This window comes from Dromiciops gliroides, chromosome 4 (assembly GCF_019393635.1).
Source record: "Dromiciops gliroides isolate mDroGli1 chromosome 4, mDroGli1.pri, whole genome shotgun sequence".
In the NCBI taxonomy this organism is placed as follows: Eukaryota; Metazoa; Chordata; class Mammalia; order Microbiotheria; family Microbiotheriidae; genus Dromiciops; species Dromiciops gliroides.
Genome location: NC_057864.1, coordinates 137,183,959 through 137,206,648, shown reverse-complemented (window position 1 = coordinate 137,206,648; position 22,690 = coordinate 137,183,959). Strand labels below are relative to the sequence as shown.

Genomic DNA, 22,690 nt, shown 5'->3' with positions numbered 1-22,690 from the left:
GAGTGTAGAATGCTATGGTCCATGGGATCCTAAAGAGTCAGATATTACTGAACAAATGAAAAGCAATAATCACCTAAACAAGCTGGTACTAAAATACAGAATGGTGGATCAGTGGAATAGGTGAGGTACATGAAACAAAGTAGTAAATTACCACATTGATAAACCATTGATAAACCCAAAGAGCCAACTTTTGTGGACAAGAACTCACTGCTTGACAAAAATTGTTGGGAAAACTGGAAATCAGTTTGGTAGAAACTAAGTATAGAATAATATCTCACAGGGCAGCTAGGTGGCACAGTGGATAAAGCACCAGCCCTGGATTCAAGAGTACCTGAGTTCAAATCTGGCCTCAGACACTTTACACTAACTAGCTGTGTGACCCTGGGCAAGTCACTTAACCCCCATGGCCCTGCAAAAAAAAAGAAAAAAAAAGAATGATATCTCACATTGTAAACAAAAATAAGGTCAAAATGAGTACATGATTTGGACATAATGGGTGATCAATAAGCAAATTTAGGGAAGGACAGAAAAATTTTATTTGTCAGATTTATGGATAAGGGAAAAATTTTTGATCAAACAAGAGACAGAGAGCATTACAGAATATAAAAATGGATAGTTTTGGTCACATTAAATTAAAAAGGTTTTGCACAAACAAAACCAATACAAACAAGAATAGAAGGAAAACAGAAAACTGGGCAGAAATTCTTACAGCCTCTGATAATAGTCTCATTTCGCAAATACATAGAAAACCGAGTCAAATTTATAAGAAAACAAGTGATTCCCTAACTGATAAATGGTCACAGGATGTGAAGAGGGGGCAGCTAGGTGGCACAGTGGATAAAGCACTGGCCCTGGATTCAGGAGAACCTGAATTCAAATTTGGCTTCAGACACTTGACGCTTACTAGCTGTGTGACCCTGGGCAAGTCACTTAATCCTCACTGCCATGAAAAAAAGGGGAAAAACGTATATGAAAAGACAGTTTTCAGAAGAAGAAATCAAAGATATTTATAGACATGAAAAAATGCTCCAAATCACTATTGATTAGAGAAATGCAAATTGAAACAACTCTAAGGTACCACCTCACACCAATTAGATTGCTAATTTGGCAGAAAAGGAAAATGACAAATGTTGTAGGGGATGTGGGAAAATTGGGACATTAATGCATCATTGGTAGAGTTGCAAACTGATCCAAACATTCTGAAGAGCAATTTAGAACTTGCCCAAAGGGCTACAAAACTGCATACCCTTTGACCCTGCAAGGACTACTAGGTTTCTATCCCAAAGAGATCAAAGAAAAAAGAAAAGGGCCTATATGTACAAAAAAATATTTATAGCATTTCTTTTTTTGTGGTGGCAAAGAATTGGAAATTATGGGAATGTCCATCAATTGTGGAATGGATGAACAAGTTGTGGTTTATGATTGTGATGGAATACTATTGTGCTATAAGAAGTGATAAGCAGGATGCCTTCAGAAAATCCTGACAAGACTTACATGAAGTGATGCAAAGAAAAATGATCAGAATCAGGCCATTGTACACAGTAATAGCTGTGAATGACTTGGCTATTCTCAGCAATACACTGGTCCAAAGCAAATGAGAAGACTTATTAGAAAAGACTTATGATGAAAAATGCTATCCAACTCCAAGAAAGAACTGATATAGTCTGAATGTAAATCAAAGTATACTTTTTTTTTTTTAGTGAGGCAATTGGGGTTAAGTGACTTGCCCAGGGTCACACAGCTAGTAAGTGTTAAGTGTCTGAGGCCGGATTTGAACTCAGGTACTCCTGACTCCAGGGCTGGTGCTCTATCCACTGCGCCACCTAGCTGCCCCTCAAAGTATACTTTTTAAAAACTTTATTTTTTCTTTTTTGTCTGTTTTCTTTTGCAACATGACTAATATGAAAATATGTTTTGCATAATTTCACATATATAATTTATAGCAAATTGCTTGGCTCCTCAAGAAGATGTAAGGGAAGGGAGGGAAAGAGAAAATTTAAAACTCAGTATTTTTTAAATTGATTGTTAAAATTGCTTTTACATGTAATTGAGAAAAAACTAAATTAAATTTTAAAGGCAATAAAGTACATTATTAAGCAGTGACAGCAATACTTATTCATTGATATGAATACACACAGAATTCTCAATTTCTCACATAAAATTATGAAAAGGTTTGTATCTTTTATGTCTAAAAGTTTCATTGACCATGAGATAGCCAAGGGTGTTATTTATATGATCACTGTCAAAGGTAAAAACAGGAGATAATTCTAAGCACTCAAACTCTCCCCTGATGTTTTCATATGTATCCTTTACCCAAGCACACACGAACTTCAACCTTCTAAAATAATAAAGACAAACAACTAAAAGCCTCTATTCTTGCTCTTGTCTCCTGCTGCAAGCATAAGTCCTATTCTCTATGTGGATCTTTGGCTTGACTCAGGTCAGGGAAATTTGTATAGGATTTCAAATCTCAGGGCTTGAAGTTTAGACCTGGTATCTACTACTCTGGACAAGTATGGGGGGAGAGCGGGAGAAGGGAAGGATATTTTTTGGACCAAATGCCACTTTCTTATGCACATAATTTCTGCAAATAGAATGAAGAGAGATAAGTAGAAAAGAGATTTTCAAATTGACTGAAGTACATAATCTAACATTTTGGCTCTTCATCAGCCAAATAAGGTCAGCAAGGACAAATGGGAATACATACTCACATATTCTTGTACATGAACAGGAGCACATACACAGCTCTATTTGATTCATGCTTTGAACTCAGGAAACTTCTCAGGTGAATTCAAAGGAAGTCTAAGTACCGGCCAGTTTGAATCCACTGATAAAGAATACTACCTCTCTCCCAACTTTCATTCAGTTTGAACTAGCAGCAAATGGCCAACGTTAGAAGCTTTTCCCCTTCTTCCTTGAGGCATTCATGTGAGTCCAAGTTACCAATATCCTCAATTTTTTCCCATGGGATCCTCAAATTAAGCCAGAGAGAAGCCCAAACAGAAGTATCTCCAATCTCTTCTATTTCACTGCTAAGAGGAAGTAGCCAATGGGATTTTTTTTTTAAATCACAAAGCTGACACAAAGACTCTGTCTTGCCTGGAACTACCCTCAAACTTTTGCATCAGTCTTTGAATAATGAACAAGTAACATGGTTCCTAAGGTTGTACCTTCCTTATAAACTGCCCCCTGTCACAATACAATCATAAGTAAATGGAGAAATAGGAATAGTACTCTATAACTCTCAAGGATCTATTTTTGCTTATTATCCTATTAAATGTCTATTCTTCCATCTATATAAAATCAATATGAGGGTCATCTATACATTCATTGGGACTCTGGGCTCTTACAAGCGAGCTTTTACCTTACCTAATCCTGAAATAAGCTTCTACATCACTTTCCACCATTTCCAAACTGCCACTATATGTATCACCACCACCCCCATAATTCTTCTCAATCCCATTTATATGCTCTTTTCCCTGATCATCCCCTAACCCCTGCCAATAGAAGGTAACCTCCTTCAGGGAAAGATTTGTTTTGTTTATCTACTTAATGCTTAGTACAGTGCCTGACATATAGTATATGCTAAATCATCTTTTTCTTTCAATCATTCATTTTACATTTTCTGATCTTGTGGGTTCTTTATTTTTATTTTATTTTTTGCAGGGCAATGAGGGTTAAGTGATTTTCCCAGGGTCACACAGCCAGTAAGTGTCAAGTGTCTGAGGCCAAATTTGAGCTCAGGTCCTCATGAATCCAGGGCCAGTTCTTTATCCACAGTGCCACCTAGCTGCCCCCTACCTAGTCGTCCCTACCTTGTGGGTTCTTTAAACTAAATTAGGGCTTAGCTATTTGTCTTTGTATCCTCTTAGATGTTCTGACCTCTGATCTGAATGCTTATAATCTGACTTTTTTTTATCTTTCTGGTCCTGGCATCTACCTGGAAATCTCTGTTCCGTGAGTATATTATGTTGAATATATTTTGATCCTAATAATTTAAATTGTCATAGATGTCTCTCTCATTAACTACAAAAAAAAGAGTTCTCCAGCAGGTATTCTGGTTTTTCAGTGCACAGTCTCCTTTCTTCATTTGCAATTATACCAGTAAGGATGTTGCTCTATTTGTTTTTCTTTCTCCCTCAATTACATTTAAACACAGGACTCATATCTCAAATTGATTGATAAGCACTGGGTTAGGCCCTTGGTCACTTGCTTCTTTATCCAGTGTTCTTTAAAGTACACGGTGTGGGGCAACATTATGAAATCAACAGGCCTCCCAAACCATTTTATCAAAAAAACAAGAGCAGTCAATTTCCAGAAAGCCATTCAGGATTTCTGAAAAGGGATCAGCAAAAATTTCTTTTCCTTAGACAATGGGACTTCAGGTTTCTTTTCAGTTGTCCCCTAAAGTATTTATTAAGATTATCAATATCTGAGTTTGTACTAATGCCCACCATTCCTAAAGAACAATTAGATAACTAGAAATGTCATGAACAGATATAAAAGAAACCCATGACCTTACACGAGGTACAAAGCTCATCAATAGGTACTTTGCCATAGAGAAGCCATATTGTCATTACAGAAGAGAGAAAATAACGGATTGTAGGAAAGACGGCCCAGAAAAATCCTCTCAGGAAAGATTAGGGGTATAAGCATATGTTTGCTTCAATATGTGAGATACTACTGCATAAAATAAAAGTAAATTTGCCAAATGATTGAGGACACAGTGATAGCTTTCAGCAGGTCCATATTCCCAGATGGAATGTATAGACCTGACAGTGATAGGCAAGACTCCTTTCCCAATTACCCTTCTCAGTGGAGTACAAGGTAGTGATCAGCACAGCACCCGATGATTTCAGTATCTTATTCATTAATGAGTATTGCATAGATAAATCATCAGTAACTATTTAAGCAGTGGATCCCTGATGTTCCCAGCAGGTCTACAACTTCAGGACTATGAAGTACTGTGTTCAGAGAAGGAGAAACAGTTTCTAACTTTGATGAGCTTAAATGAAAATCAGCATAGGCCTCTGATGAAATCTTATGATTCCTGCAACAGATTATGAATTCCTAGAGTGCAAGGAGCATGTTTTATTTAAGACATTTATTTGTTGTTGTTGTTGTTGTTTTTCATTATTTGCCCTCTCCCTAAAAATCATCCTCTCTTCTAAATTTCCCTATTTTTCTGGAGGGTGTCACCATCCTTTTAGTCACACAGGTTTACAAACTCAAAAACATTCTCAATGCTTCTCCCCTCCCTCATACTCCATATCTTATTCACTGTGAAGCCATGTTAATTTTGCCATCACAGCATCTCTTGCATCAGTCCCTATTTCTTCACTTACCCAGACACTACCAAACAGAGAGTATAAATTCCCATCATCTGTCACCTGGAATACTGCAATATCCTTCTAATTGATCTTCCTGTTTCTAGCTTCTTTCCACCCTTATACCCTCCATATATTCCAAAGTGATTTCATAAAGGGCACGTCTGACTACCTAACCTCTGCCCCTACTCAAATTTAGGTGGCTTTCTATTATCTCTAGGAGCAAATATAAACTCTTCTGATTGGCATTTAAAGCCTTTCACACTCCAACTCCAACCCACCTTACAAGCCTTATTATACTTTTTACTCCCCTTCACATATGCTACAGTCCAACCACACTGGTCTTCTTACTATTTCCATGGCCTGTCTCCATGCCTGAAATGTACTCCCACCTCATTTTTGTCTTTTAGAATCCCTTGTTTCCTTCAAGATTCAGCTGAAATGCTATATTCTACACAAAATCTTTCCGGATTCATGCTGGATTTGCTCCCCAGATTGCTTAAGGCAGCTAAGTCATCTAAAAGACCAGAGTTCAAATCCTGTCTCAGACAATCTCTAGTTGTGTGACCCTAAGCAAGTCACTTAACCTTTGTTTTCCTTATTTTCATCATCAGTAAAATGGGGATAACAACAGCATCTACCTCACAAGGTTGTCATAAGGACAAAATGGAATATTTGTAAAGCACTTTGCAAACCTTAAAACTCTATATAAAGGAGGAAGAGGAGGAGGAGAGAAACTTTCCTTCCAAAAGCACCTTGTATCTATTTTGTATTGAGGTATATATATATATATATATATATATATATATATATATATATATATATATATATATATATATATATATATATATATACATACATACATACATACATATACCATGCCTCTCTCTTCCAGAACAAGGCTTAACTTAGTTCAGTTCCTATATTACAGTGATCACATCCATATATGTCAGATTGCCAGGTGAGCCCTTGTCTCAGTTTCCCCTGGCCTGATTCCTTACTCCTTAGAACACAAATGCTAGACTGGCTACAAAACCGGACCTGGACTCCCAACTCCCAGATACCTATGGCTCATTCTCCTGACCTTTTGAAACTCACAATTTTAAAGATTCCATTCCCTTCACCTAGAATTGAAAAGAATAGAGAAGCCAAGGGTAGCCTATTTCTTAAGGCCATGTAGCCTCAGAGGGTGAAAGGTCCAGGACTTCTCTCTTTACAGAATAGTTTCTTACTAAATACCATGAATGAGAGTTATCAAATGAGGCAAAGAGAACCATGGTAGAGCTTGCTAAGGCCTTTTGAATGCCTCTACAACCAAAGAATTTCCCATTAACCACATCGGTCACTAACCGGAATCAGTTACAAAATATATAGTCATTCTCCACAGGTCTTCTAGGCACTTTCCTTACACATTATTACAACAATCCAGGAAGCAGGCTTCTCAGCTTTTTGTCACTGAGATTCACTGTCCTAGGGGCTCTGTTCATTTGCCAGGCTCTCATTTAATTTATAGCTTGTCTATACTTGAATGTTTACCTGATGTCTCTCCTGATAGAATGTTAACTACTTGAGGGCAAGGATTTTCACTTTTGTTTATATTCCCAGTGCCTAGTGTTATACCTGTAACATAACAGGCACTCAAAATATTTGTGGATTAATTATGGAAGAGTTGTAATAACCAGCAGGTAAGCTAAATAAGCACACCCAAAGTTTCTGTGAGGTCTTTATGGTCTTCTGTAACACCAAGGGATAAGGAAGGGCTAGCAACTTGAATAATCTGCTTCAAACTATTGTTTCCAAAAAAGAAGCAACAGCAGTAGCAGAAGGGAAAATAAGCCAGAAATCATGATGAACTGTTATTTGGGTATTCAGTAGAACTGTGCTCTCATCTTGGCAAGTAGTAATGGATTACAAAGAGGAGAATCAAGAGCTAATGACTCTATATCCAGCCATTGTAATTGGTCTGAATTTTTACTTAGAGGCAGAGTTGATTAGGTTCCTCATGAAGTTGTTTTTGTTCCAGAAGTCACAGACAAATCAAGGGCATGCTATTTAGGGGTATCACAGCCCAGTAGAAAGATCAGTGTGCGCAAGTGCAAAGCAACAGGGTAAGGAAGGAATTTTTTCTGTATTTCTCCAAATCAAATATATACAATACAGGTATGACCATGAAGTTGATATTTTGCTTAGTTCTCAATGTGATGCTGAAACAAACCGAGAAAATCCATCATCTGCTTAACAAACTATATACTTGAATATTAGATGCAACATAGTTATTATAAGCTAACAGGTCTAATAACAACATTAAGAGTGAAGAATATTAAAACAAAGGTATTTTAAAGTCAATGAAGATTTATAATTTGAAGGCATGTAGTCTAACCCATTGTGGATCTGTAATAATGAAACATCTTTGAAAGGGATTCTATTGCACACTCTCATTCTAAACTTCTAAGTAGTAAGATACAAGGTCAAGATACTTTGGTGGTGGTCAAAATATCTGAGAAATGAACAAATTATTTATTCGTTCAGTGCCTCAATTTACCCATCTGTTATGGAAGCGTCACAAACTGGATGGGGTTTTTTTGAATGCTTCTCCATCAGAAAGGCAGCATATTGAACTCGAAAGACAGATCATCTCAAAATCAGGAAGCCTTGGGTTCAGATTCCAACTCGGATACATACTGTGTGACCTTGGTCAAGTTATTTAACCTCTCAATGCTATATGTAACTCTCTAAGACTCTATGTTGCAGAAAAGGTATCAACTTGCATTGTTAGAGTTAGTTTCCTTGGCTGAAAATTCCCTATAAGAAAGAAATCACGGGTCCAGTCCTTATTCCTCTGACAACATTGCTGTGGGGGTTAATGAGTTAATGGGAAGCACTGAATTGCTTCCATGTGAAAAACAATTATCATCACATTATTAGGCTCTCAAACATCATTCTGTTCATAGTTAAGCTGAAAAATTATGCAATGTTTAAGAAAACAATAGAATCTGTTCCTAAATCAGTTGTCTTTGTAATGAATAAGCAAAGCTTATGTTACCTGCACTCTTGGAAAAGAAGCATTCTTATCTATTTCAGAAACAGAAAGAAATGGAGAGCAAAAGATCAAGTAATGGTGGGAGATGAGGGAAAGGAGAAAACAATAGGATAAGATGAAAAAATAGAAGCTTATTGCCAGTTACCAAGTAAGCCGTTTTGAATATTGTCTCAAATTATAAAAGTGTCAGGTGATTAGTAAGACAAAATTTATAAAAAGTATTTCAGTTTCCCATTTTATGTGAGAAAAGTCAATTTATGGAAAAGTAAAATTTATCATGAAATCTACAATATTATAATAAAGCATAGGAAGAACAACAGTCCATTTCTATGGATAAATCCAAGTTTCCTTTTATCCTTCCAAAGTAAATGAATTAATATATTTATCCAATAGGCATACCATAAGGGAAAAAGGTATAAAGATATGCAAAAAATTAAGCCATTCTCCCAGAACAAGACTGCCAATTTAATTTACAAAACATAGACCTTCTCTCTGAAAACTCTACATTTGGAGGGGGAAAGAATGGCAACAACTCTATAGATTTTTCATTTTCCTTGAAACAATTCTAGATGATTATAAGGGGTGAAATATAAACAAAGCACATCATTTCTAGGCTTGACACACTCCCTCCCATGACTATAGTCAACTATAGTATCATTTCAAGCAATAGTAGTTGAGGAATGCAGAGACTTTGTTATATGTGCAAATGAAAAATAAAACAAACATTTATTTCCACAATCATTATTAAATTATGACACATTATGAGTCATTAACAATCAGCAGGCAAGGGAACTGGATTCTACAAGTCTAATGCTTCAAACAATCAAAAATAATATCCATGGGGCAATTAATTTACTGCATATTGATTGTTCCAATTTCTGAGCTAATAAGTAGGACTAAACCAAACAAAATTAAATGGTAAATCAAAAGGCCAACTCACAAGATGGGGTTTATATCTTTGAGAGATAAGATTACTCTTTTAGGTTACTAGGTCTATTATTCCATTTAGTATATCATTATTTAGCCATAAAACATAGTACTGTTGAATGTGAGCGCCATATTAGATCATAAACATTGGGAGCAAGCTGAGATTGCATAGGCTGATCTGTGGCACTTGTTCTACTTAATTCAAGATGGAGCCTCTCCTATTTGGGAGAGAAGCTTGGGGGTTTCCAGTAGAGGTTAGACTATTACCCCTTTCTAGTAGAGTACCTATATTTGCTTTCTTGATCATACGGTTCTCAGGATAAGAGAAAACTCTAGGGTGAATGAGGAGAGTGAGGTGCTCCCAAGGAACCAGTTAGAAGAAACCACAAGGAACCATTCCCCTCTGGTGACCCATCCCCCATTACCCAAGTCCTACCAGATGTTTTATTCATCCTTCTGATTGAACACTGACATCCCCTGTGCCCTATGATACCACCAATGAAGGTAACCCAGAGCCTTGTTTCACTTGGACCATCACCTTCCCAATAGATGTTTGTTGGGACATGGTCACTTGTACTGCTTGGATGAGAAAGGAGTCACCAATTACAATCTTTCTGGCATTATGATGGATCACTAGCTCCTTAGCATTTGCCCTAACACATTGCCCTTCAGACCCCCTCCCAGTCATTGCCAGCTGACCCACAGCCAGCTACTGTTATATATATTAGATTAATTAGATTATGAGCTCCTTGAAAATAAGGATCATTATGCTTTTCTCCTTGAACCCCAAGCACTTAACATGGTGTGTTGAATGTAGTAAGTGCTTAATAAACGTATTTCCATTCTATTCCATCTAATCTTACCTTTCATTTTAGAAATGAGAAAATTAGAGTGTGTAGAGATAAAATCCCTAAAGTCACACAGTGACAGAGTAGAGACTACAGCTTTTCCATTATTTCCCATCACCTTCCTACAGTGAATTAAATAGGATAAAGGATTCTAGACTTTAGAAGAAGCCCTAGAAGTTATCTAGTTCAATTCTCTTTTACTGATGAGGAAATTGAGCCCAAGCAAGGTTAAGAGTCTTAACCAAGATCCTTAATACAAAGGTAAAAAGCAAAGCCGGGATACCTTTGGGCTTAAATGTCTACCTAATGCTTCACTAAGATTTAAAGTAATTATTACTGATCCTAATTAATCCCATAGCATAGTTGAAAACCTTGTTACTAATTTAAAGCAAGGATTTTTAACCCTTTTATGTCATAAACTCCTTTTCCAGTCTAGTAAAGCTAATGAACCCCTTCTCAGAATCAGGTTTTTAGAAATATAAAATAAAATACACAGAATTGCAAAGAAAAGCAAATTTATTTAAATTTATTTTGTACATAATATCTCACATATTTAATATTTATAAATGTTTATATTTTATGATAAATATTGCATAAATGCATTTTTATTTATTTAAATACAATTATCAAAATATTTTAAAATAATTTCATGAACCCCAGATTAAGAATCTCTGCTCTAGTATAATTATTAGGTCAATGTGTGGAACTATAAGGTAAAAAGTTTCCTTACTAAAATTTAAAAAATGAAATGTAGTCACCTTAAATCTTATATTGATGTTGTTGATAGTAGTAGTAGTAGTAGTATCTTAGCATTTCATGAAAATATTTGATATCTTACAGAGCTTATCTACGTTTTCAGCACTTGTCCATGTCCTTTTCCCTAGATGACACTGATTTTAGGCATTATCCATTTTGTTTCACACTATAACATAGAGGCCCAGGTCAGGCTTACTAAATAGTTTAGTGGCTCCTGGACACTCTGTTTTGCTCTTCAGATATTTTTAATAAACTGAAATACTATCATTTGATAGAAAAGATGGCTGCAAGTAAAGGTTTTATTTTTTCATTGCCCTCATTTGACTTATTCTGTTAAAACATGATGGAGATAGTCTATCTCACATATCTTTATGTAAAAATATAAACATCCCCACCAAGAATGAGAACATGCTCAAACTTGTATTCATAAAGGTGTATGACCAAAACTCTCTGAAGTGCAAAGTAGGTACCATTTAAAATGATACCTTGAATTTCCACTAAGTCATCTAGCCAGATAGTAGGGGAATGGGCACTAGAATGCACGTTCTTTCTTTCATACCATATTGCTTTATAGAAATAAATACTGAAAAAAGGCTTAGAATATTTTTGACAAATTACCTTAAATAGAGGTAGAAGAGCATTCTGAAGTGTTTACAGAAAGATATGTTATTAATAATAATGTATTATATATATGGTCTTTTACCCTTTTCAAAATGCTTTCACATTCATTATCTTGAAAAGGGAAAAGAGCCCAATGACATATTTCAGTGGATTTATGCACTTGACAAGAACTTTCCACCACTTGGTTGACAGAGTCAAAAGCTATTTTGAGGTCACAGGAGGCCACATAGATTTGCATTCCTCCTGACATTTTCCTGCAACTAGAGAGCAGTAGAAATCATGTCAATTCTGTTCTGTATGACCTCCATCCATGCTGAGAAGCAGCTCTTCAGCTAGCAAGAGGAAATAAGTCAGAAAGGTTCTCACAAAGCTTATTCCATCAAGGAGTCATTTCTGTCATTTCCTCAAATAAACTAGTCCCTTCCTTTCATAAAAATTATGGCATAATGTCCTTTTCTACACAACCTGAAATGCCCATCAAGTATTCCATCTGCTCCAAGGTCCTGTGAGGTAGAGAAGAAAGAGAAGTGTATTTGGAGATGACCTATGGTTCAAATCCTGGCTCTGGAAATGTACTATATAAGTTATGAGGCTGCTTTATCTTTCTTGGTCTCAGTTGTCTTTTCTGTAAAAATAAAAGTTAATTGAAATTATCTCAAAGGTAATTTCCAGTTTTAAATTCTATTGTTTCATTTTTCTTTCCAACTGTTTGATGTCTTTGCACACTCTCATAAAAAAAAAATGATGCATTACACACTTATCTCTGAATGAATACCGCACAATAGACCTGAGGAGAAATATTCATTTAACAACTATTTCAAATGAAATATTTAAAGTGTTCATTTAGTGTATATGATGACTACTGTTTCATTGAACAAATCTCTATAATTTGACTTCAAATCCGGGAGCAGGTATTGGGGTGAGATAGAGGATAGTCCAGACTTACCACATGGGCAAGTTACTTCCCCTCTCTTATCCTCAATGTCCTCATGTATAAAATGAGTGGATTGGACTAAGAGGTCACTAATGTTCCTTTCAGTTCTAACATTCTATATTCTGTGTTCAAATAATTGAGAGCATTTGATATCATTCACCTTGACATTCACCTTCTAGATTCTCATTATAATGACCTTGGCCTATAGATGCTTTTACCTGACTTTGATACTATTTGATCAAATGTACACAGTTGATCATTTCTATCAGTCTTTTTTCTTGTTTTGGGGGTTTTGTTGGGCAAAGAGGTTAAGTGACTTGCCCAGGGTCACACAGCTAGTAAGTGTCAAGTGCCTGAGGCTGGATTTGAACTCAGGTCCTCTTGAACCCCGGACCAGTGCTTTATCCACTGCACCACCTAGCTGCCCCCTCTATCAGTCTTATCAAACAAAAACAGCCACAATTCCATCATAAAATTTCCATGAAGCTCCAGGTGAGAATAGTTCCTAAATTTTATTTGGTTCCTAAAGTAATTTCCTTATGAGGTGGCAGAAAAGAGAGAGACACAAGGATCTCAGCTTACCAAGTAGAGGTTTCAAAACTGATCTGCTAGCTCTCTTTAAAGCACAGGTCCTTCTCATTTTCCCTTCAGGAGCAATCCCAGAATCAATTCCATACTCTGACATTACAAAAACTTGACAATGGTAAGTGCACATTCCTGATGTTTAAGAGAAGGCTATTGAGTTCCTCTCTAACAATATCCCTTAATTTCAGCACAAAAGACCTAATTTCTTCCAAATATGCCATTAATTTTAAAATTTAATCATTCATTCGTTCATTTTTATAGAGTACTCATATTCAACTCACTATAGCAGTTATTGTATAGATTACAAAGATATAAAATATAATACAATGTACTTCCTCTCAGAAGCTCAAAATCTAGTCAGTAAGGAGATAGAAAAATAAGCCAATATAAGATAGCATGTGAAAAGTATGAATAGTACAACAAAAGTGCAATAAAATTTAGTCTCTTTCTCTCCAGAGACAGGTAATGGAAATCGCTCTTATTTAGTATTAAAAGTTCAAGTCTTCTGAACTCTTACACTGGCATATTGATCCTTGACCAGTTTCACAAATACACACAATGTATATCTTTCTTTACATATATATACATATATGTGTATATACATGTAAGTACACATGTGTATACACACATATTAAGGAGTATGACGTGCTAAATTTAATTCGTTCAGGATATCCTTTTTAAAGTAAAATTAACTCTATGAGGCTGACATTCTTACTGTTGACCCTTTCAGAAGATTCCATAACTTCTCTTCTAGAAGCTGCTCCTCATTCATTATCAAGTTTCACTCAAAGTAACATCCATGAAGTTGAAACCACAGCTATAAAACAGAAATCTGGGCAATCACTATGAGAACTGTCTATCAAGATCCTAATGGGGGGTAGCTAGGTGGCACAGTGGATAGAGCACTGGCCCTGGATTCAGGAGGACCTGAGTTCAAATCCGGCCTCAGACACTTTACACACTTACTAGCTGTGTGACCCCGAGCAAGTCACTTAATCCCAACTGCCTCATACACACAAAAAAAGATCCTAATGCCCCAAGTTTCTTAGTTGATTGAATCAGACACAAGGGAAAAATAATTTTTTTGAAAGGACTGCTTAATTTTTTATATTTCCTTAGGCAAGTGGGAGGGAAATTTAGGACTATTTCTTCTGAGAAACTGGGGCACTTGCTATATCATACACAATTATTTTATAATTAGATTGACATTATGTTAAAATGGAAGTCACTGTACCCTGACATTCAAATACCTTTCCACTGGTAGCATAAAAATTAGAATGCATGCCAATTATTTGCATGGTTATTTTCAACAATCCTACCTTTAAAAGGGCACTATAAATTCAGACACTAAATAGTTCAATCACCATACATTTCAGTATTTGTATAACTTTTATATTCCATCACCCAGGCAAACTAAAAATACTGCTTTTGATCATTCAAAAGAACTATTAAAACTATTAGAAGTCAATAAAATCCCTAGATAGTTTTTTTTTAATTTCCATACTTTCCTCTGACCTATTATAAGGGAAAGTTTGTAGGTGGGAAGATAAGTACATGAAAAAAATCAGGCTATAAATCCTTATCTAAATCTTACAAATAGCACTGACAAGCATAGAAACTAATGGCAAGGAAAGATCTCATCCACTGCAAGCCTTCCTGTGCTGAACTCAAGTTAATTATTATCCAATGTTCATCATTATATTATCATTCAGAAAGAGTTCCATCTGCTTTCTGTGGGTGGAAATGTCACAGACCATTGTCCTACCCTACCACAATGTAAACATTGGCAGCAATTATTTCACTAAGGGAAAAACAGGTCTTAACCAATTTTATTGAAACAAGTTACTTGAAGCTGCTCCTCTGTAGGGAAAGGGGTGGGGGGGGAACCTCAAAGCAAGGTATAACTGGCTAAGTTAATTTACAGTAATGAGAATATCTAGGGCTTTGCCAAGAATGAGAGTACTCTACACAGCCAAATACCAAATCAGTTATTATTCCCCCTCTCAGGCCTAGCTCATTGCTACAAAGATCACACCAGACCTTCCATTAAACATCTGGACTTCCCTCACCTGATTTAGGAACCTGGAGAATTTTTTTTAATCACCCTTCTAAGTGTAAGAGTTATTTTGATTCTCCAATTGAGAGATTTACTAAGGCGACTATGTCACACTGGGAAGAAATCTACTACTTCCTGTTTTATTAACCACTATCTTCCCACTTTAGTTGCCCAAATCCTAAACAAATCATTATTGCAAAGTCTTCAAATATGATTGAAGAAGTTTTGAAATATGAGAGAAGAATAAACTCTAAAGCTTTGCCAATTTGGTTAACTCCTCATCTAGAAGATAAAGGCTGAAAAAAACCAAACAAACACTGAGCATTTCTAGAAAACACCCATCTTCCAGTCCCAGGAAGTCAAAAGTGGCCAGTTCTGACTTTAACAGCTTCTTTGAGAAATTAATTCCAATCATTTTACTTTGGGATTGGCTATGCTTTCACATCTAGGAGCAGAATGGTTCCAGGAATGAATATTTCTGACCTTATATAACATCTCTATCAAGCTAATCAGCAAAGAACTATGTCCCCTTATCCAATGTGTCACTGGATGGTAACTAAATTCAGTGGTTGTTTGGATTGCAAAATTGTGCAAGCAGCCAAAGTCATAAGAAATCCATGAGCTCACTGTCCAATCTACTCCAAAGTTGGGACATTATCACATTCTTCATTTCACAGATGGTGAAGAGGAAGCACTGGATTAAGCCTGCCTCACCCAAGAGCTCACAGAAAATCAGAAATAGGGTTGTGCACAGTAGAATAGAACCCTCAAATTTCAATTATTTCTCTGTTACTGTACCCTCCAGCAGAACAGATATAACAACATCTCTGCCTGGGAATTGCCTTTACCCTCAAATCTTGCTGTAGACACTGACATCAATGGAATTGGGATCATAAATGTTGGACACAAGTCTTGGCTTTTGCTATTAGGATCATAAGGATATTATGTTTTCACTTTCAAAATCTACACTTGTGGCAACTCACATAAAATCTAACAAAAAACTTCATGATTATTTCAAGGTTTGGTTGGTGTGTATTTATTAATAGATAGAGAAAAGACGAAAAGTGTGTTGTCATGAAGTTAGTAGTTATGATGTTTCAGAAAAGCATATTAATCCCAGTAAAATATTAAATTAAGGAAACATTTTCAACTTGTTTCATAACAGTAAGAGCACAAAAAGTTGGTGCAATGATATCAGAAATATATTGCTCATTTCTAGTGTGCTTCCCAAAGAAAATCCAACATTTCAGCTAATATGAAATCTTGACATCAAGTTCCTCAAAAAAATCATCATGTAAAATGGTTGGATATTAGCTACTAGACCAGAAAGTTATCTGCAAGTCTATTGGTCAAAGACTATGCCATCAGGCATCTTTGTTTTATGCTCTGGAGTCTGGCTTAGCCATCAAAATACAGTCAGTGCTACTTGGGGAATTAGAGCAAAATCTGGGAAGATCCCCAGAAATAATTCTATTCACATCAAGCTAGAATGGAGCTCTAAAGATTGCCATCGGTCCATGTACCTCTGGAAGGCCGTTGTGTTTCCAGGGAAACCCAAGGCTGATTGTCTCTCTTTAAGAGGAGGTAAATACTACCATTATAACAAGCAGTTTACCTTGATGGAAGCTTACATGTCTCAGATGCATTTCAGTTTTATATAATAATAATAGCTTACACTTATGCTTACATTTGCTTACAAAAACCACCCTGTTACCCTATTAGATAGAGACTACAGGTATTATTATGTCCATTTTAAATATGAGGAAATTGAAGTTAATAGATACCAATTGATTTGCCCCCAATCATATAACTTTATGCATCAAAGACAGTATCTGAGTTCAGGCTTCTCTTAACTCCATTCTTTCCACTAAAGCACACTCCCTCTCAACATGTGTCCAAATAAATCGTACTATATATATCATGAAAATTCCTTATCCAAGAAAAGGCAACATCAAATTTGGGGAAAATTGGTTAATTTTTAAAAAATGTTTGTCTGAGATTGTAAAGCTACTTCTTATATACTGGTCTAGAACTTTACATATACCCTTCAAAAAAGCTAGAAACATTTTGACTACACATTATATACTGGTTTGCTATTACCAATTTGGTTTAGTTTTATGAACTCATAATTGCTTCCTGTCAATTACCAGTGTGTGCTTATCTTTGCTTAGAAGTTAAGCTTTATGTTGTTACACATTCTTCATTACAAAAGTTTGACTTCACTTTTAAATTAAAATTTTTTAAAGTAAGCTCAGTAGTTTTTCATAGACTGTGGATGACATCCCTCTGCTATCTACATTAGGATAATCATAATGGGAAAATTGGTCAAAAGGGAAGCAACAACTCCAAACATCCAATTATCTGAAATACTGTATGAGGCCTTCATTGTGTTGCTTCATTTTGTTAACTACCCATTACTTCATCTTCTTCACAGAAATGTTTTTGAGGACCAGTCTTTGTAAGTAGCAATGAAAATGAAATATAAATAACATATACAAACATATTGGCATTCTGAGTAGGAATAATTATCACAACACTAAGCTCACTAACCAAAATGTGACATATGGGAGCAAAAAGCACTGTGTGGTGTGGGCTATTTCTTGTTCAAAACATGCTTTCAAGAACTGGGTTGCAACAATGAAGTAAAAGTGGAAAATTGATGTGAGTCACAATAACAGCAATTTATCTGTCCATTTCCTCTCCTGATAGAATATGATGAACTGTGGCATCAGACTTCTCTTCAAATTCTTGGTTTTATTTCCTGATTAATAAGAATTTTCTAAATAGAACATATGAATCTGTGATGGTAAAACCGTGGAAACACCATAATGTGTGTGCTCAACTTATGTCCTTACTGACTATTTCTGTCAAAGTACAAATGCTTCTCTGCTGTCAGAAAATATAGAGTCCAATATAAGACAGAAGTATGTGGTAACTATACTTCCTTCTGTATCTTGTATACATGCCTATATTTTTAAATTGCCAGTAGATATTAACCAGAATCTTTATTTTGTATTTTTAAATATTATCTAACAATTAATTCAAAGTTCTGGTACAAATCACATGTAAAACACACATATACATATATATAATATGTATTATACATGTGTATATGTATATATATGTGTAATAACACCAGTAGACAACCAGAGCAACTCCGCAAATATTACAGATTAAAATTACCACATCTGAAATAAGGTGTCTCCTCTGACAACTAAAAAAGTAAAACACTTATAAAAGTAAATTCTATATTCCATTAAACCTCAACAATGAATTAAAGAAGCCAGTCAAAGAAGGAGGTAGGTCATGATGGTTATAATCATGCATATATTATTTGTGAAAGTTTAAAAGAATGGGATTTCACTTTATGCTCTCAGAATTCATCAATTTCTATCCATTTAAACATAGTACCATATGAGATCATATAAATAATGTATGCTTAATTGAAAATTAACTCAGTTAATTCTGAAATTATCTTCATATGGTTTTTACCATGTATTATTTGTATGGGAAAAGATATCTGAAACATTTGTTATCTTTTTTTAAATTGGCAAACTATAAATTGCAGAGTATTTTGAACCTTTAATCTCCCAAAAGGAAGAGAAAAAAATTAATTTATTTTAGTCCCAAAAAAGGAAGTTTTTTTGCTAAACATTATTAAAACCTTAAGTTTTAAAGTCCACATTTTTGTATTCTATGCACCTAAACACCCTCAATAATTCTGTATCGCTCAGGAACCCTTTAAAGTGCTAGTCTGAGTTAAGCCATGAAAGGAAGGAAAGGAAAGAGGGAGTAAAGAAAGGAAACAAGGAAATAAGAAAGGAAGAGACATTTTTCAAAGATGTACTATGACATGCCTTAAACAAAGATTTTTATTACCTAAAGCATATCTCTACCCAGTAAATATCAAAATGGGCTAAAAGGTTGGGGGCATCCAATATGAACTATTTCAATCACAAATGGATTTTTCTTTGCTCAACTTATCCAGATTGAGACAAATTATTTCTCAATTTCACCCTTTTACTTTGTAAATTCATCTGTCCCCACCTCCAGAATAAACATATATATTAAGTATAAAGCATAATGGTGTTTGAAAAGGTAATTCATTAGCTTTGCCATAACATCTACAGAGCTCTGCATTAGAACAACTATAACTATTCTCAAAAACTTTTTTTCTACTTTTTACTGGTCATGAGCTAAAAGGCAAATTCCAATATAGATAGAGTTAGGCCAGATGTACAGTTTTTGAATTCCCATTTGTACTCAGCTTTGATAATCCTTCAGCAATCTGTACTTACTCTCTTTTGCACTGCTTAGACTTTAAAAATTATTCTTATGTTCAAATTAGTTTTACCTCTTTTGCCTTTGATAATGTAAACTTTAAGACATTTCCCACAGTAAGTACTCCAGATAAAATATTTCTGAAATAACACTAGCATAAAATGCAATGGTAAACATACTGGATGGAGGAGTTAAATACTGTTCCCTTATTTTAATAAGATGGTTAATCATAGTTTAAATAAAGCCATCTAAGAAACTATTCTCAAATGTACATAGTTGTCAAATACATTTTCATCATTGTAGTTCAAGGTCTAAAAGCTTGTTGCTGATATCATTCCTGGAGAATGAGTAGAACTGTCAAATCTATTTTGGCATAGAAAAGTTCTTTTTGTTTTTCATGATAGATTCAGGAGCATAGAAAATCAATCTCTACAAAAAGGATAAAATTAACACAAGGACAAAATGAACACTTGGTTCAAGCTAAAACCAAGTACAAGGATTACTTGGCTATAATAAGTAAAAATAACTCTTCTTCACATTCACACAGATGCCAGAAAATTTACACTTTAATTCATCACCATAAAGCTGCAGTCTAGTCTATGTTTATTCCTGGAATTAAAATATTGGTAAATATTGAATGTACTGTGCATTTGCTGAAATTTGAAAGGTTATGATCGATCATAACAGAGGTAAAAGAACTGTTAGATGATTATTTAATAATAATCATGTGTGCCTCCCAAAAAAGTTGGGATGCAAAAATCTGCAGCTATCATGGTAACAGATGAGTAGATTAGTTCATCTAAAATGTTCAGGAAAACATCTAATAAAGAATGACCGACTAACCACATTTATTTGATCTTTGTGTTAATAGAATTATGATTGGACAATAATAATACCTATTACTTTTATATATCATGTTGTTTCATATATCTATTAGGTATTTCATTTATTTACACTCCTTACTTAGAAGACCAAACAAAAAGAAGAAATAAACAAATGTCAGAAGTCTCCTTTTATGCCCCCCCCAAGAAGAAATCCTTACCTTTCTATACACAAGCATGTTGGGAGATTCATCAGCCACCCCATTGCTGCTCTGTCCATAATTATTTCCCTGTGCCATGTCACCCCAAATCAGATAGGATCTTAAACAATGGAATTATCAACTTGCCACTGAAAAAAGTAAGAGAGATCCCAATAAGACTTTTATGATTCACAAGTGGTAGTTACTTGACCCTTTCTATCTTCATTTTTAAAAATCATTCATCCAAAAGCTAACTTTAGAATATTTCTACTCTGGTACTGTGGTGGGAGAAAAGACAGCATAGACTGAAAACTTAATAAACTATAACATTAATATTGCTAAAACATACAGAAACAAGTTTCAAGTAACCTTAGGAATTATGAATAGCTACCACCTTTGGATCATGCATGTTCAGCTGATTCCTATTTTAATTGAGACCTTTAAAAAAGGGGAATTACTTGAAGAAGTATTGAATGCTGACATTTAAAAAAAATAACACTTTTATCTAAGTAATGAAAAGGAGGATCTTTTGTCCCCCATTACAACAAATTGCATTTTCACTTGATTTTATTTTCCAAAAAGGTCTGTAGGGCAGTAATAAACCATCATGCTTTCTACTGCCCCCCTCCTCCACACTGTTTCTCAGGTGTCTGGTCTACACTAAGCATATAAATAAGAGACCCATATTTCTGTACAATTCACTAGCACGTGTGTTTCCTCTTTTTACACCTGGGGTTCCTACAGGGAGAGAAATACAGCACATTTCTGCTTGTCCTGGTCACCTAGTTTCAGTGTCAGCTATCTGCTCTTTTTTTGCCCCATACTACTTTAAAAGAAGTCGGAGCACAGTGTAGTTAAATCTTTTCAGGAAAACATTAGAATGTGCGTCCGCCACAATCAGGATTCGACAACCGAGGAGAGAACAATTCCGATGGCTACCTGGGCAATTATCAGTAGAAACCTAACTGTCAGAGCAATCAACAAAGGAGGAGACAAACAGCCAACCCCCAAATCTCTTTGCTTGACTCGATCACGGAAGCAGCAAATGGCAGGCGAGTCTGTTTGCCCTGCAACGAAGCCGCCAAAGCCCAAGCCAGTGATTTCAGAACCGTGGACAGCGCCACAGAAGGCGGCAACAGCAGCCCCAGCGAGAAAGCTATAGACTCAGCAGTAGCCGCCTCCCAACGCACTGCAAATGTACACGCTTCACATAGTGTCAGATTGGGGAAGGGGGTGGGGGGGGGGAGGAAACAGGGAGGGCTCCTCTACTTCCTTTCCCTCCTCCGTTCTTACCACCTTCTATTTACCTCCTCGGCCAAGGTCACGGCACCGCGGCGTCTCCTCTCTGGTGCGCACTGGGTGCAGTTGAGTGTCAGCTAGCAGCAAACGGAGGAGCAATGCAATGAACCTTCATCACACAGAAAATGCAGAACCGTGCTGCTCCTGATGCTGCGACCTCCTCTCTGAGTGCCCCTCCCTCCCAGCCACCCTCTTTGGCTGGCTTTGCAGGAACAGCTCCAACAGCTCTCCCGGGTTCGTTCACTCGCTCGCTCGCTCGCTCGCTCGCTCCCTTTTCCCCAGGACTGGTGAAGCGAGCGCGTGCAGGAGCTTGAGACGCCCTGGCCTGTGCGCGCGACAGCCCGGGGCTGGGAGGAGGCGAGGAGGGAAGAGAATAGTCACGTGGACGAGCGAATCGTCCAAAGGTGCTGGTTCTGGTTGGCGTGGCTGCTGTGCTGCCTCTGCCTCCCGCCGCCTGCCTGCCTGCCTGCCTGCCTTCTCTCTCTACTCCACCTTTCCCTTTAAGTAGGAGCTGGGCCAGAAACCCATTGAAGCGCGTTTCTGCTCTGTGCTCGTCTTCTCCAGTTCTTCCTCTCGCCTATCTTTGCTTTTAATATGTAGGAAGTAATGGAGATTGGCGCTGCTGAGAGCAAACAGCAAAGAAAGGAAATGGCTTTAGGCATAGAGGGCTTGATCCAACTGGTAGTTTTTCTCCCTAGCCTGATGTGTGTGTGCTCAGGTAAGAATCGGAGGTAATCAACTGTATTACCGCTACTATTATTTTTAATGTATACAATTTCCAAAATGTGATACAGTAATTCTTTATGCCAGTCCCCAGATCGGAAGACACCCCGAGAGGGGGCGGTAAGGGCGGCGGGGGGGGGGGCAGGAGAGATAGGAAAGACTACTAAATGATCTAATCCAGAATGCCTGCGGGAATCCAGGTTTACTAAAAAAGTAGAATGAAAGTAAAGTAATTTTGGTCAATTTAAGGGTGAAAAATCCTGTCGTCTCTG

General features: G+C 36.3%; 1 protein-coding gene across 6 annotated transcripts in view; it reads right to left on the bottom strand.

Annotated features, from left to right (window-relative positions):
• Positions 1-22,035, bottom strand: part of RGS7 (regulator of G protein signaling 7) — a 667,489-nt gene extending 645,454 nt beyond the window's left edge. For 5 of the 6 annotated variants that reach the window (XM_044002222.1, XM_044002224.1, XM_044002218.1 and 2 more), the window contains exons 1-2: positions 21,704-22,035; positions 20,418-20,545 (exon numbers count right to left, since the gene is read on the bottom strand). In XM_044002222.1, the coding sequence (XP_043858157.1) occupies positions 20,418-20,495 (78 nt within the window). In that variant the 5' untranslated portion in view covers positions 20,496-20,545; positions 21,704-22,035. Of the gene's footprint in view, positions 1-20,417; positions 20,546-21,401; positions 21,547-21,703 lie in introns of those variants that run through there. The other variant, XM_044002219.1, reaches the window with a different exon arrangement.
• Between the last annotated feature and the right edge of the window lie 655 nt (positions 22,036-22,690).